This window comes from Montipora foliosa, chromosome 12 (genome assembly GCF_036669935.1).
Source record: "Montipora foliosa isolate CH-2021 chromosome 12, ASM3666993v2, whole genome shotgun sequence".
In the NCBI taxonomy this organism is placed as follows: Eukaryota; Metazoa; Cnidaria; class Anthozoa; order Scleractinia; family Acroporidae; genus Montipora; species Montipora foliosa.
The window spans coordinates 33,163,549-33,178,548 of NC_090880.1; the positions used below are offsets into that span (position 1 = coordinate 33,163,549).

General features: G+C 36.7%; 2 protein-coding genes across 2 annotated transcripts in view; one reads left to right on the forward strand and one right to left on the reverse strand.

The window, feature by feature from the left end:
* The first annotated feature begins 4,468 nt into the window (after positions 1-4,468).
* LOC137979204 (nucleolus and neural progenitor protein-like) lies at positions 4,469-13,211 on the forward strand. The gene is made up of 11 exons (XM_068826409.1): positions 4,469-4,646; positions 7,285-7,436; positions 8,000-8,076; positions 8,348-8,459; positions 9,099-9,127; positions 9,271-9,348; positions 10,214-10,301; positions 10,775-10,866; positions 10,967-11,049; positions 11,676-11,716; positions 12,525-13,211. The coding sequence occupies exons 1-11, from the start codon at positions 4,550-4,552 to the stop codon at positions 13,182-13,184; spliced, it is 1,509 nt and encodes a 502-aa protein (XP_068682510.1). The 5' UTR covers positions 4,469-4,549; the 3' UTR covers positions 13,185-13,211.
* An 818-nt stretch (positions 13,212-14,029) lies between these two features.
* Positions 14,030-15,000, reverse strand: part of LOC137979205 (zinc finger FYVE domain-containing protein 21-like) — a 12,318-nt gene continuing 11,347 nt past the window's right edge. Inside the window, exon 7 of the mRNA XM_068826411.1 lies at positions 14,030-14,634. Coding sequence (XP_068682512.1) covers positions 14,602-14,634 — 33 coding nt within the window. The 3' untranslated portion in view covers positions 14,030-14,601. The remainder of the gene's footprint in view (positions 14,635-15,000) is intronic.

Here is a 15,000-nt window from a genome sequence, read left to right on the forward strand (position 1 = left end):
AAAAAAGTATGACACCATGACACTTCTTACCCAGTTTGTCTTCCATTTCATCGGACATGCCTGGACTGAAATTGCCACACTGCGGAGAAACAACATCTTCAATTCAGTCCTTAATTAAAACTGAGTTGCCGATCAATTATCATTTGCTTTTAATAGAACCTTCCACGGTTTTTAACCGCCATCTTGTCTGGGGGGCAAACACGGCTAAATTTACAGTAAATTTATGGGATTTGGCCGACTTTGAACCGCTGTAGCGCTGCTAACAAGAAACAGATTTCCAACTTTTGCCACTACTTTAAATAGTTTTATTGATATCATTCATTCAACAAAAAAAATAAGGCCATTAAGGAAGGTATGAAGTCCGCAAATTCGAATGATAAATCTTCTCATGTTGCGTCTGATTTCCCCGCTGATTTCGCGGCAATTTGCCGTGATGATTTTAGAAAGGTTTGTATGGAACCTTAAAAATTCGTTTATGGTCGTTGTAACCTGAATCTGTTCTTTGTATTTCATGAAAATAATCTCAATATAGTTGTATTTTAAAAGACACTATCACTGTGGAAATCTGTCTCTTTTTAGCGGCGCTACAGCGATTCATAGTCGGCCAAAATTCCATACATTTACTGTAAATTTTGTCGTGTTTGCCCCCCAACCAAGATGGCGCCAAAAATAATACAATAATAATAATAATAATAATACAAGAATTTATATAGCGCCATTCTCATTCCCTTTTTCACAGAATGAAAAAACGTGGAATGGTCTATTTAAGCCCTGATTTCCCTCGTTTTTTGTTTCGTACATATCACCAGCTGATCAGAGAACTTGAGCTGCCTGTGGTTACTAGCGTTATTACTGGGTTGCCATGGATGGCAATTCAGTCGAAATCTGTGTGGAATTTGTTCGTTTTTTTCTTTGTCGGAATTCGGAAAAGCTGCACACTGGCGTCTTTCATGTCGCTCCCCTGCTAAGTATTGTCTTTGTGCAGAGTCTCCTGTGCGTATCTTTGGTAGGTTTCAGGGGGTAGTCCAGTCAAAATGCGTAGATTTTATCTGGTGGGCAAAGTAGAATATTGAATGAACCTGCAATGACGTCGAAGTCGATGTAACGCGAATGGGGTTGTAGAGGATCTTTAAACAAAATATACTCTTACGGAGCTCAAGAATGAAACGTCAATTGGATAAACAAGACAGGCGGTGAAAAATAAATATCTGGAATCTTGAAAGCGACGAGTAATGGACTTCGACAACAGATTGCATCTTTCGCCGTCGGATATCATGAAGTGTGCTGTGTTTCTAATATTTTGCTAACTCTAATGTTATGTACATCACTCAAACGAAATGGAAAATTCTCTGGTAACTTTTTATGAATGGATATTATCAGGAGCCCATCACCCGGAGCGTGCAACTTACCTATTTTCGTGCAACGGCGTTTTCACAAGTAAGGTTATTTTTAGATTGAATTTTCGCTAATAAGACTCCCACAAGAGCCCGATGACCAATTACAAGAAATTAAGCTGACGTCATAGGGTCACAGAACCGGAACTGCCTTTGTTTTTTGACCTAATTCGCGGAAAGGGCTAGTCTAAAAATAAACCTACTTGTGAAAACGCCGTTTCACAGACGCTGTATGGAAGTTGCACGCTCCAGATGGGCTCCTGATATTATGGGTTTAACAAACTGTACCACATGTGTGGGTCATTTGGGTTGGCTTTTCAAGCTTAACCTCCATCCCTGACATCAACACAGCACTGATGAGGCCCAGAAGGCCGGAACAGTACTGTCTGCAGTTATCAATTGAAAGGTCGATAAATAATCTTTATTTTCAGCTTTCATTTGGACCAAAAAGATGCAACACTTAGCGAGAAATAATATTTTAAGTGAATAGGTTTGAAAAAAAGTTCGTGGGAAATCAGCGGGTCTGAAAAAGTGTAATTATATCTAGCCCTCACAGCACGACTCACTCTTTTTATCATCTGGAAGGCAATTGACCAATTCGGCTAACTCAATGTTGTACCCAATTCAGATCCTTTGGGAATAAAACGTTTTGTTCCAAATATTGCCATATGAATGCTACATTATCATGCAAATGCAACACACAAAGATCCTTAACCCCGAGAGATTTGAATTGGGTACAACACTGCGTTTGCCGAATTGTTCTATAGATAAAATAAATTTAAGGAATCATTGACATCTCAGAGATTAAAGTAAGTCCAGAATTTCCAGTTTTGTGTAGAATAATATTTTTATTTCAAGTGCCTTTAATTTGTTCTTTATTCGATTTTCCTTTATCACATGATTAGCCTTAGATCACAGTTTAGAATGTTATTTTGGTAGTTTTTTGTTTATTGTATGGTCAAGTTACAATCCTGAACAAAATTGTGGAGACGCTTTTAATAATAATAATAATAATAATAATAATAATAATAATAATAATAATAATAATTGCAGTTATTAGAGATAATTAGCATCGCGTTTACGGGAAACGGCAGACTGGCGGCTACTTGTCTTGAAAGCATTAAAATTCCCTTCAACTATCTCGTCTCTCCCTTTTGAGAAGTAACTTGATACCTGTAGCAAATAGGCAAGAAATGAACTTATATCAAGCAAGTTTATTTGATTTTTGGCAAAACGCAAAGGAATGAGCGCTAGGAAAGAGTCTGGGATAAGACTCCATTTTCCCAGAAAACGTGGATTCCGGTCTTATTACGCATGCTTGAGTTTAAACGGAAACAGAAAAGAGAAAACAGTAAACAATAGAAATAGCGGGTTGACAGTGTTCGAGAAACAACAATGTCAGCCTTACACACCATAAAAGAAATTGGAGAGATGAACATTGGCTTGCTGTAAGAGCGAGTGAAGGTGAAACTTCTGATGCTTTTTGTAAGTGTATTTTTGTGTTTCAACTTCCATTCTATCGTGCAGAATGCAAGCAACAAGATCGACAAATTTTTGTGGAAACGACACCAATGTCCTCTTCTACTACAATTTTATGTTTCCGTAATTCTGAATAACTTCGACAAGACCTTCTTCCATGGATTTCTCCTCAAAGAGACTGATGTAATGTTTTCCCACGGTACTTTTGCGACAGCAACTGTAATCAGTTTTTAGCCGCGTGGGAAAATTCCCGTGCGGTATTAGACATAATTCAAACCCCGTCGTTTTATTATTTTTGTGTTGAAACTAGTTTTAGATTTTGAATCTCCCCTCAAATTCTGGGATTTCCGAATTACTTGCCGACTTCCTGTCGGACTGCCATTGTTATGCAAGCGACCAATCAAAAAAATAGTTCAAATCCATTATCCAAGAATCTTTCCGGGCGCTCATCTGCTGACCAAAAGGCCCGAGGACTCTGGGTACGAGATTGGGATTGAAATTAAAAAGTAAAAGTCTTCCATGGCCTTACGGATTGAGTCCTATTGGAAAATATTTTTTTGATAGGAATTAATTGCATGTAGTTAGAAATGTTATGGGGAGAAGAGAGAAAATGTTCTGCAACTGTAGTGGGTTTGAATTTGGTGTTAGGGTTATCTAAAGTGCGGCGGTGTTCATTATAGCGGCCCTTTAAACCAAACTGAAATAGGTCTAGTTTTATTGGCCACTACACCACACTATGTAAATAATGTATCCTGATTTCAAACTCTGAGGAAAGGAAACAAAACTAAGTAGTGTTTCGTTTCCGGACTAGCCGCTCTGTGAATGATGAAAAATATGCCGCATTCGAGGTCGATCTAATGGCCTACAGTTCTTCTTCCATTGTAAGAGTTACCAGGAGAACTTATTGACCGAAGCGGAAAACACCCTAATACTCTTTGTTTGTCCACTTAAATTTTGCATAAGCATTGTTTCCTGTTTCTCTTGGGGCTTACAATGGTCCCAAGAGAAAACAAAAACAATGCTTGTTCAAAATTTGGGAGGACAAATAAAGAGTATTATGGTATTTTTCGCTTCGGCCAATTGGCTTCCTAGGCTGTTTTCTTTGTTATTTTCGGATTGGCCCAGCCAGCATTATTCCTGGTAAAATCTAGTTTCCGCGCCTTCAATACCACCTAACTCAGTGCCCTCTGTTTTTGTGTATCATGTATCACAGGCAACTCAGTTTACGCTCACAGAGCTTCTATATAGGGAGCTTAAGCACGCGCGTTTTTGAGACGCGGACGGCAACCGGAAGAGACCAATTCGCGTTCCTGACAGTTGTGTCTCCTAGATTTTTATACTGATCATCTCTAATGGAGAAAAGAAACTTGACAATGAAATGTGGTTGTGTGAAGACAAGTTAAAAGGGAAAACAGGTCACTTCCGATTGCCGTCCGCGTCTCAAAAACGCGCGTGCTTAAGCTCCCTTATATAGTCAGTGGCGACGGCGCGCGTACAAAAAACACCAATGAGAATTCAGAATATAATAGACTCCACTCTTTTCTTCTCTATTTCTCATTCTCGTTGATAGTTATGCTGCGCGCGACGTCGCCACTGACGTTCCCGTTTCGATCCCGTTCTGTTGCTAAATCAGCCTATTGAAACAGTGTCGACGTTATGTACACGACACGAAAAAAATGGCGGCATCCAGTTGTTTTTGGAATCGAAGGGAAGTTTTGCGCGAAAATCAAGCGTTTTCAGAAACTGGCATTTGCAAGGACAGCGTAGAAAGAGGTAAATGTTGTAAGTTTATTGTGCGTGAAATAAATCTTCCATACGACGTTTTCCGTCAGCGTCAGAACTAAGACATCGTCGTTTAATTACAGCTGATTACGGGGTAAAGGACTGTAAACCGGAGGAGGTCCATATGCAGTCTCATAGCCCTTGTTGGAAATTACTGTAAATAGTATGGAACGTTAAAGTGCCCCTGTGACCAAAAAATCAATTCATATTTTTCTTTGGATATCAAAACTATGTTAACAAAACACTAAGTGACCCACGTTTTAAGCCTTGATTTCAAAAAGACACCTCTTTATTTTAACTGTAATTTTCCTATTTAATGGTCCGCCATTACTAACATTATGTTCTTGAGAGAGCTGGATCGAGGAGAAAATGACGTGAAAGGCTCACTAGTTTAAGAATGCAATACGTGTGTACGCCGCAGAATTGATATGCAGCGCGGGGGTTTTGGGCTTTCAGACTTTTAAACTCACGCTTTGCATATATAATAAGCTGCGTTCACACGCTGAAACTTTAAGCTAGTGAGCCTCTGACGTCACTTTTCCCTGGATCCAACCGTCTGAGGTCCAATCGGTCAGTTTTGAACTTGAGTAATGGCGGACCGTGAAATCCAAAACTTACACTCAAAGTAAACGGCCTTTGGATAAAAATCAAAGCTCAAAATTTTGCCAGTCAGGTGTTACACAAACACACTTTCAAAATCTGAAGGAAAAAAGTAAGTGGTTTTTTTGATCACAGGGGCACTTTAAAGAACCCACTCACTATTCGATAAGAGAAGGGGACGCAGTCCCCAGTGTTGTGAAATAATGAGTGAATGAAACACTTTATTAATGTGTCGATGTATTTAGCTTTTACAACTAATTGGGCCCACAACAGAATGAGAAAAAAAAAATAGAAATAACAGATTAACATAACATATACAATTCTGAAAATATATATATCGAAAGATTCAATGTTCAGGGAGTCCTTCAACTTATTACCTAGTTTGAACCATATGTAAGGCCCTTGGTATCGTAAAGAATGCTTTCCGTAGTTAATAGTGTTAAAAGTAGGTATATCAAAGTCACTGTTTCTTAGTGAATATCTAGAGTGAGAAATGGTGACTTCGATATCTCTACTTTTAACACTATTAACTATGGAAAGCAAATAGTAGGGATATCGAAGTCACTGTTTCTCACTCTAGATATTCACTAAGAAACAGTGACTTCGATAAACGGTGGTCTGACCTTACGTGGACGGGGGCATCAAGATTTCTCTTCCTAAATTAATTGTAAACTGCGTAACAAGCAGTCTGGCTAAAGTCCCCCACAAAGCATTGTAAATTAGTCCTGAAAAGCCCCGAGGGGAGAGACTAATAGCTTCACTTCACTTCAGGGTCTTTTACATCAATAATTGGTATATGGTACTTCTAAAACAGTAAAAGCTAAACTAGAAGTTTAAGATAATAAAAGTTAAGTAAAAATATAATAGATAATAAAATATATACAATAAAGAACTGGCTTTAAATTGACATAGTGATTCAGGAATTACAGATATTGATGTACCAAGTTCGTGAAAAGGTGCACCGTTGCGACGGCGCGAAACTCTCGTATTTCAAGACATCTCTGCCGCTGGAGAGATAGCAATATGCCCTTTGTAGATGTCATAAGACATACACATTTGGCACAAGGATCTTCAGCCGGGAATCCCAAAATATTATTATCAGAAGAAAAGAAAGTAATGTTTGGAAAAAAATGCCCCACAGGGTACACTCTGCAATTTTTTGTGATAATTGGGAAAATCACCCGGAATCAAATGGAATCACCCTGCTTTATGGAACCAGTCTTGATGATGCACCACTTCAGACTAAAATATACAGTTGGACATCCAACTACTACAGAGCAGCTTCATGGGAGACTTTGACTATCCTTTCTGCTTTCCGCTGAAAGTGCTCGATGTAGTTTGTAGAGCGTTGTAATAGACCAATATAAAAGAGAAAATCAAAGACAATATTTATTTATTTAAATATATAATGTATATAATGTATTTACTTATTTTTAAACATACACACAGTGCAGATAACAGATTTTCTTAATTTGCTCAAGAGAAACATTATGGTTTTCTGCAATAAATAACAATTAGAAAAATTCCATGCTGATTTTCCTTCCATGCCCTTTAGCCTCTGAAACTCCGAATTTTCACTTCTTGTGGGGTACAAAACTGCTCTAGTAAGGAGACTGGGGATAACAGAACTGTGATGTCAAAACAGCAAGGAAATTGTTTTAGGGCCTGAGTTTTCCATTTTTTTAGATTCAGAAGTTGCTGAAACTGCTTCTGAGACACACTGTATGTGGTTGCAACAATGAAATTAGACAAAAGAGCGAAATGTCTATCCCTAAAATTTCCTGAGTTCTTGTTTTGATGTCACAGTTCTGTTATCCCCAGTCTCCTTACTAGCATGGTTTTTTACCCCACCGGAAGTGAAAATTGTGAGTTTTAAAAGGTTAAAGGACACAGAAGGACAATCGGTATGGAATTTTTCTAATAGTCATTATTGTTTTCATCTCAGAAAACCATGATCCTTCTATTGAGTAAATAAAACATCTGTAATATATACATATAATAAGCTCAAGGTTAAATGTTATGGTTGTAGAGGAGATTGTGGACACCATCAAAAGACTTGATTTATTACATTGTAAGCTACATGGGCAACAGCTGTGGGCTGAAGGTGCTATTGTTGATGCTTTGATTTACAAAAACAGTAATCAGCATCGGAAGGAAAAGTATTTTCAAGGACTTAAGAAGGTGAGAGAGAAAAGAACATCATAATTATCATGTCATACATGTATCCTATCCTGTCCTGTCCTATCCTATCCTATCCTATCCTATCCTAGCCAGGCAACAAGCTAGTCTCTTGAATAATCTGAAAGTACATGTAACAAGAATCTTTTCAATTTAAACTTCGTAACTGGCAGAAGGCAAATCCATCTAAGCAGTATTTGGACCTGATGTCTATGGATGCAAATCTAACACCCTAACAACTGGTCTACTCTGCCTCCTGAAAGAGAAACAAGGAATAGTTGCCGCTAACATGAGAGTGACCGAGGAGATGACTTAGGAAGTGCTATTGGGGAGGGTTTTTTGGGGGGTGGGGAAGGGGGGGGACTCTAGCAAATAATTTTTGTACCTTAATTAGCCTACATCTAGCTTGTGCTCTTGATGACACTGTGAAATGCTTACAATCATGTTGATTCTGCAGATGTCAATGTTACCAGTTACTTTATTCCAGTAGACAAAATACAAATTACCTTATCAATTCAGTTACCGGTAGTTGCAAATTTTAACTTTGGAGCTACTTTTTATCCTAGGTTGTCAAATGCCTAAATAGACTTCAAGAAATGAGAATTTTTAATAAGGTTGTTGATGTCAAAAATAAGTTTCCCAGGTAAGTCCCTTTGGTGTCATTATCACTTTCATTTGATTTAAGGATGTTGTGTACATAATCTATCCAATTATACCAAAAGAAAAGCTACTGTATGCACGACTTCTGATTGTACTGCCTACTCACTTGTGTATATGACTTAACTACAAGCAGTCACACTTTCTGTATCTTTATTGGGCTCCTACCTAGACATTCTTTGTATTTTTTATGCAGACATGTCAGTGTACATTTAGTATGCATAAAATCTTACAGATAAAATAATTCTGTTTTACAGATTGTCACGAAGTGGATTCCTTGTAGGAGAAACAATATCAAACTACCCTAGCACTGAATTAATCATAAGTATTCTGAGTTACCTCACTGGAGCTGCTAAGCTTTTGCTGCAGGTATTTTACTTTCTTTTTTTATTCAGTAGCCCAAGGTAGCTTACCAGTTTAACAGTATAAGCAATTTCACCAATAGAGTCAGCTTTGGTTAGACACACAGTAGAAACTTGTCTAGAGTTGTCAAAAGGTTTGGATACCCTAGTGCACTATTGGTTCAAATATATCAGAGAATTGCAAGTAATTAGATGCAAGATGATGCATTTGGTTGGCAGATAGTTATTACAGTGTACAATTCCTTTGATGGCTGCTTTCAACGCTGGATCTTTCTTTTCTGTATAGAAAAAGTTGGGAATTACTAGTTTTTCCCCTGTAAGGGCTGATTTACATGGTTTGATTTTTGTCACTTGCGACAGGCCTACAGCATGACTTACGATTGTCGCAGCGTTTTAAGACATGTTTAAAAATGCTGTACAACAATTTTTTTGACGTACGCAACAATCGTAAATCATGTCGTGAGCCTGTCATAAGCTGTTGTCGCGTGCGACAAGAATCATGCCATGTAAATCGGCCCTAACAGTATAATAAATTATGTTAATGTATTTACTGTAAATTAAATTAAATTAACTTCTTGACTGCTTGTGAGAAGATTCTTTAGTTCATTTAAAGTACAGTAATGTAGAAATTTTTATTTTATTTTAGGTAATGACTTACTGCAAGGAAACATTTCAGTATCCTTTTTGTGTATTTTTAGCAATCTTTGCACTGTGATTTTAATTTTTTAGCTAGTGGTAGGTGTATCTGTGAAATTTCAAGGGTAATGCACCATTAATGTTAAGATGGGGGGTGGGTACCACCCTTAACTGTTAATTAGATATTGCTGTTGTCAAATGGAATGTGGATTTTTTTTGACATTTCATGTGGCTTGCTCTTCAAGTTTGAGCAGAATATGGTAAGAAATCTGGAAAAAGCATCTAACATCAACCATGGCTTTTTGTTTTTAAATGTCTAAAGAAAGACAATAAAGTACATACATACTCAATTGACCACTCCCCCATAGGGGCTTTTCAGGGCCAATGAAACACAATGAACGAAACAACAGAACACAACAACAACTGTTAAGAATCCCAACTGGCCGGAGGCAAACCAGTTGGCTATTTACAAGTGCAGCAGAGAAGTTGAACCAGGAACTACTAGGAACAAATTCAACGAGTGAGCAGAACGAGTCTTTAACCCAGGAACTCCAAATCTCAAGGCAAGCGTCCTAAGCGCTAGGCGGCACTGCCTCCATAAGTATACATGTACATATATGTGAATAAACTGACCTTCTTGAGCTTCCAAGAATAAGCATGTTACTTACTGTTGAAATGGACCGGGATTGCTTATGGTTTTTTAGAAAAGAAAAAACAAAAAATCACGAGTTCCTCTTGAAGCACTTAATTCAGTCTGAAGTTTAATTTCAATCACTTTAGTTCGAAATTATAGGCACATGTACATTGAAGTCTGTGTTAAATGGTGATTTGAAAAGTGTTTTCCCTTCATATTTTCTTATTTCTTGAGTTACATGTAATTAAGACAGGGCTTCTAACTTTTTATTCATCCTACTTATGATAAAATAATCATGAAAACCTCTAGGATCTGCGCAATACATGTATCGGTATTTAAGTACTTCTTTAAACTTTACAGTTCAATCTAGTCATGTCACTGCATCAGCATTAAATTATTCATAATTTGCGTCCATTTGTAATAAATCAGGTTTAGTCTTGGTCGTTTTCTGTGTGAACATTGTTAATCTTACACTATTTTTATTCTTGAAGGGTACTCGCCAGAGTGCTTTTAAAGAATATTGTGTTATGTTACGAGGTCCTTTTCCCTTGGTTGAACTACCTTTCAGGTTCTCCACAGGTTAGTGTTTAACAGTTCATTTAACCCTACTTAGTGAACTACAATGTTCTCTCGTCATATCCCACTGAAATCTAATTATCCCTCCATTGAGCTATTAAATGTTTTAGAGGAAACAACTTGGAATCTCAATCTCAACCTCCCAGACTGAGTTACATGGCATGTTCCACTGCAGAGCATGAACTGCCCCCTCTGCTTCTAAACTTGACCACTAGTTCACCATGCCTTCAATAGTTTTTGACAACTGACACTTTTTGGTAATTCAATTATTATTCTGAGCATGATTGGCAACTTCACTCTTCTCTTAGAAACAATAGTCACATCTGGTATCTTTCCAAATTGGAGATGGCTTTAATGATGATGACAATGACAGTAAATTTAATAACAATGACAGCAATAATAACCCAGTAAATAAAGTACAGATAAACTTTGCAAGAAAATGTTATCCTAAGTTCGATTCATGTCATTATCCCTAGATAAGTGTACACAACTCCCTGGCAAAAGATCTTCCTGTAAGTCTGAAGGCTTGGTTTGACGACTTGACACTTGCAAATAATAACCAAAGCAGGTGAAGTTACTGTTATTTGTCAAGATTCAGTGTGCTTGTGAGCACAAACTGGGTGCTTTAGAATGCACATATTGATTGATTTTGGTTATATTTCTGTTAGTGGTTCTTTGACACCGTCCTCAAGGACTGCAAGAAATGGGACTCTAGACAAGCTGTTTGGAAGTGCAACACAAAAACCTGAAGGTAATTTTCATTAATATTATGTGCTGAGCAATAAAACAATAAAAAGTTATCCCAACACTTGTTGACAAACTCCTAGAGGTGTTAAGGAATGTCACAAAGAAAAGGCCACAGAGTTCCTGGTGTTTAATTCAACAGGACAATAGTAATAAGAGGTAGCTAGTGACCCTGCCCTCATAGAGTAACCACAAAAACAACAATATTAATAATAACATCAAACAGTAGACCACTTCACGTTTCTATTTTTTGGTAATGCCATATACAACATCAATAAAATATGGTTCATTCTCTCAGACTGTTATCCTAATTGTACATGTGCAACTACAAGTAATCTGCTGTTCTAAAGCACTATTAGCCCACATGAAAGTCTCGCTTCATCTTGCTTTAGTTTGCTTTGATAACTGACCATTAGCCACCCTGTGCAAGAAGGACCTTTAAATACATGTAGGCAAGAGAATAGCAGAAGCAGACTGCCATGATAAATACAAGAATGAAATAACAACAAAACAGTCTACTAAGGCATTGTACAGTCAAAGTCTTCCCACCCAGGTCATGGGAAATGTAGCATCTTGTAATTGCAGAGTCTTTTGTTTTTTACCTGTAACTCAGTTCAGTCTTATTTTCCCCAGATTCTGAAAAACCAGCGAGCCAGAAGCAGAACGAAGAAAATGTAGGCTGTTTTTAAAATATTTTTTATCTAATGATATTGACTTGTGGCAGTTTACAATAGCAAGTTATTGCATGATTTGTAGAACTGGTCTTTGGCAGAACTACCATACTATAACTATTGCATTTTTGGGGAAATATGGAATATGATAGGTACAGATAGGTAGGTAGGTACGTACGTAGATTATTGACAAATACTTTGACAGCGGATTGGCTGAATTGTGTATTTACAGTTTTAACCATTATAAAAACTTATACTACTAATAATTTATTTATTTCTAAATACATGTATGCATTAATCATTGATTATAATATATTTACCCAACATAAAAAGGGATTTTAAAACTATGCTACATTATTGGCATTTTTCCCTAAAGAAAGTGATCTCTTGACAGTTGCTCATATCACTGCTTAAGAACTTTTCCATATGTACCTAAAACTATTTCAAAATTAATAAAGATGAAATAACTTTGTTGTTAGCTGATGAACTAGCAAAATTTTCTCAGATGGTATTATTATCTCGTTACTTGTTTACTGTTCGTACTTTGACTAAGGATTTATGAAAGTGAAAAATCGTTTAAAACACACTCCTATTGAACTTTTTGTGATGAAATTCACAGATACTTCTTTTAGTACACAAATGACCTCTGCACATGTTACAATTTTTTTTAGCTGGATAATTATGCATAATTTTGTAGTATTGATTGTTTTACTTGATTCTTTCATTTGAATGCCTTATTCTTAAAACAGATTGTTTCATGATTCCATTTGAAGCTAATGGTACTTTTTTGGACTGCGTTCTTATTTTTCAGGAATCAGGTGTGTCCAGTACCAATGAAAGTTTTGCCCCCAAAAGAAAATTATTTCTGGTAAATTTGCTGAATACTCAGGAACTGCAGAAGGCAGATGCAAATTCCTCCATAAAGAAAAGTAAAAAAAGAAGAGGGAAGAAGAGATCACTAAAATACATGATCAATGAAAACTTTCACATGAAATCAACCAAAAAACAAAAAACAGGTACCACTGTTGAGGCAAGCTTCAAAAACAGTCAGAAAAGAGTTTCACGTTTTAAAACTATACACATCTACAGCAATAAAAGATGGAAGCTTTGTGTAGAGAGAGCCAAACGGATGAAGCTCAAAGGATCAATTCTAAAAAAGTTGAAGAGTAGATGGAGAGGAAGGACTTGCGTGACACACTTTTGTAAAGCAAAAAGTGGGAAGATGTACAGATGTAGAAGTATAAGTAACAAATCACAAACTTTGACAGTCAATTTTGGTAATTTAAAGCAAAGACATCGCCTTAAGGCTGCAGTCAGAGGAGAAAATGCGGCAATAATTGGTACTGGCCTTGTCCAAAATAAAACATTGTCATCATTGGGGACATTTAGGCAGTCAAAAAAAGGGGACCCTATCAATGAAATAGATATTATTTTCAACATGTTGGAACGTCAGTCTGGACACTGTCTGTAATTTGAGCAATAAAGTGATTGTTTTGTGCTTGCGTTGATGGCATGTTTTTGTAATGGATCAAAAGCAAGTGTGTTATTTTCATAAGGGGTTTCAAACACTGGGAAACAGTTGAACGCACAATGCCGAAGGCATGCTTCAAGGTGTTTGGAACCCCTTTTGAAAAACAAAGCATGAATTTTTGACATGGCTTCTCAAAGGAACAATACGGAAATATTTTCTTACATTTACATTCTTTTAGAATGCTGTCAAATGCATAATTTATTGTATTTCGCGAGTTGGTATCACAGCAAGTGCAAAGCAGGAGCGTTCTGATTTAGGGAGCCAAGAACGGTTGTGGAAGAAGTTTTGGTCAATAAAGCCATTCCCACCTCAACAAAATACAAGAACAAATGAGCTGTGACCATTTTTAACGGCTAGAAAACTGCACAAAAAATTTTCAGTTTTGGATTGCGGAGGCATGTTTAAAGATTATTATGATCAGCACGATTTTGGAGTACTCTGACTCTAATCGAAGAAATGGATACTTTTGTCTTTGAATTATTGGCTGAGCAAATTTGTAATGGAGTAGTCAAAAAGTGTGGAAAAAGATATCCTTTAAAGACTGTGTATGGCATCGTATGCAAAATCTGTCGCTACCTTGAAGAGGAGAACAAAATTAAGATTGATTTTATGTATTCGTGTAGAACTAAGATCAAAACCTTAAAGATTTTGTTTCCCTGGGTGTCAAGATTGGTCCACCTGACCTGAATAAGTGACATTAACTTTGTGCAACCACTGAATGAATTGTTAATGAGTTTGAGACTGATCCCAGCAATTGTCGTCAACAAGGATGCCATCACCCTAAACCTGAGAAACATTTATTTTATTTCTAAATCGAACACCATTTTATTTTCAATAAGCATTTTAATAAACTGGTGATCAATCTCATGTACAGGTGTGTACATGTAATTGGTGTCTGTCACTGATTAATTAGTGGAGACATGCAAAATAGGGACACTATTTACAGTTTACTACAATAACAATCATTGCCTTCAGATCTCAACATTGTACAGGGATATCTGTATCAAGAACAACAGTAGTTGTTATACATGACTTAATAATAATATAAAGGCGATGTTGACATACATGTAACTTTCCTAATTAACTACCTTCTGTATCATTTGCAGTCATTCTTCAAAATCGAGGATATTGCTACCATGAATAAAATAAATGTAAAATTGCATCCAATAGCAATACTTAAAAGCACTGAGAATAGTACCCCTTTTTTCAAACATTGTTTAAACAGTAATTTTCGTTTATCCTATGCAGTATGTTGATTGTCCACGTTTACAAGATAACAGAGGCAGTTGAAGATAATTTCATGTCAGAATAGTCCTTTGCATTACTCTCCACGACCATGAGGAATGGTTGTTCTTGTCTAAATTCCCACTTCAAATAGCATCTTAATCGCCTAGAATTGCAGAAATTAGTTCATTAATCCTTAATCAATATAGTGGGGAAAATTGAAGAATCCTCTTCTTTTTCTCTTGATCAGAAAGGAATAGTTATGCATCTAGTTCACTCCACTGCTTAATTAAATAAAATAACTATTGACATAAAATCCCATAAGTGTACAAGCCAGGGTACAAACTAACATGTGTGTCATCTAATAAATAAAAGCTTTGAGGATACCCTCTGCAGTAGAATCAACTTATTAGGATGGTAACTCTTTCTGGTGCAATGTCTGCATCCTTAGTTCTTTTAAGGCTAAGCATATCACATCACAATACCTCAGTTTAAACATGGACAGGCTTAAAATGAAATAGCAATGCAAGTA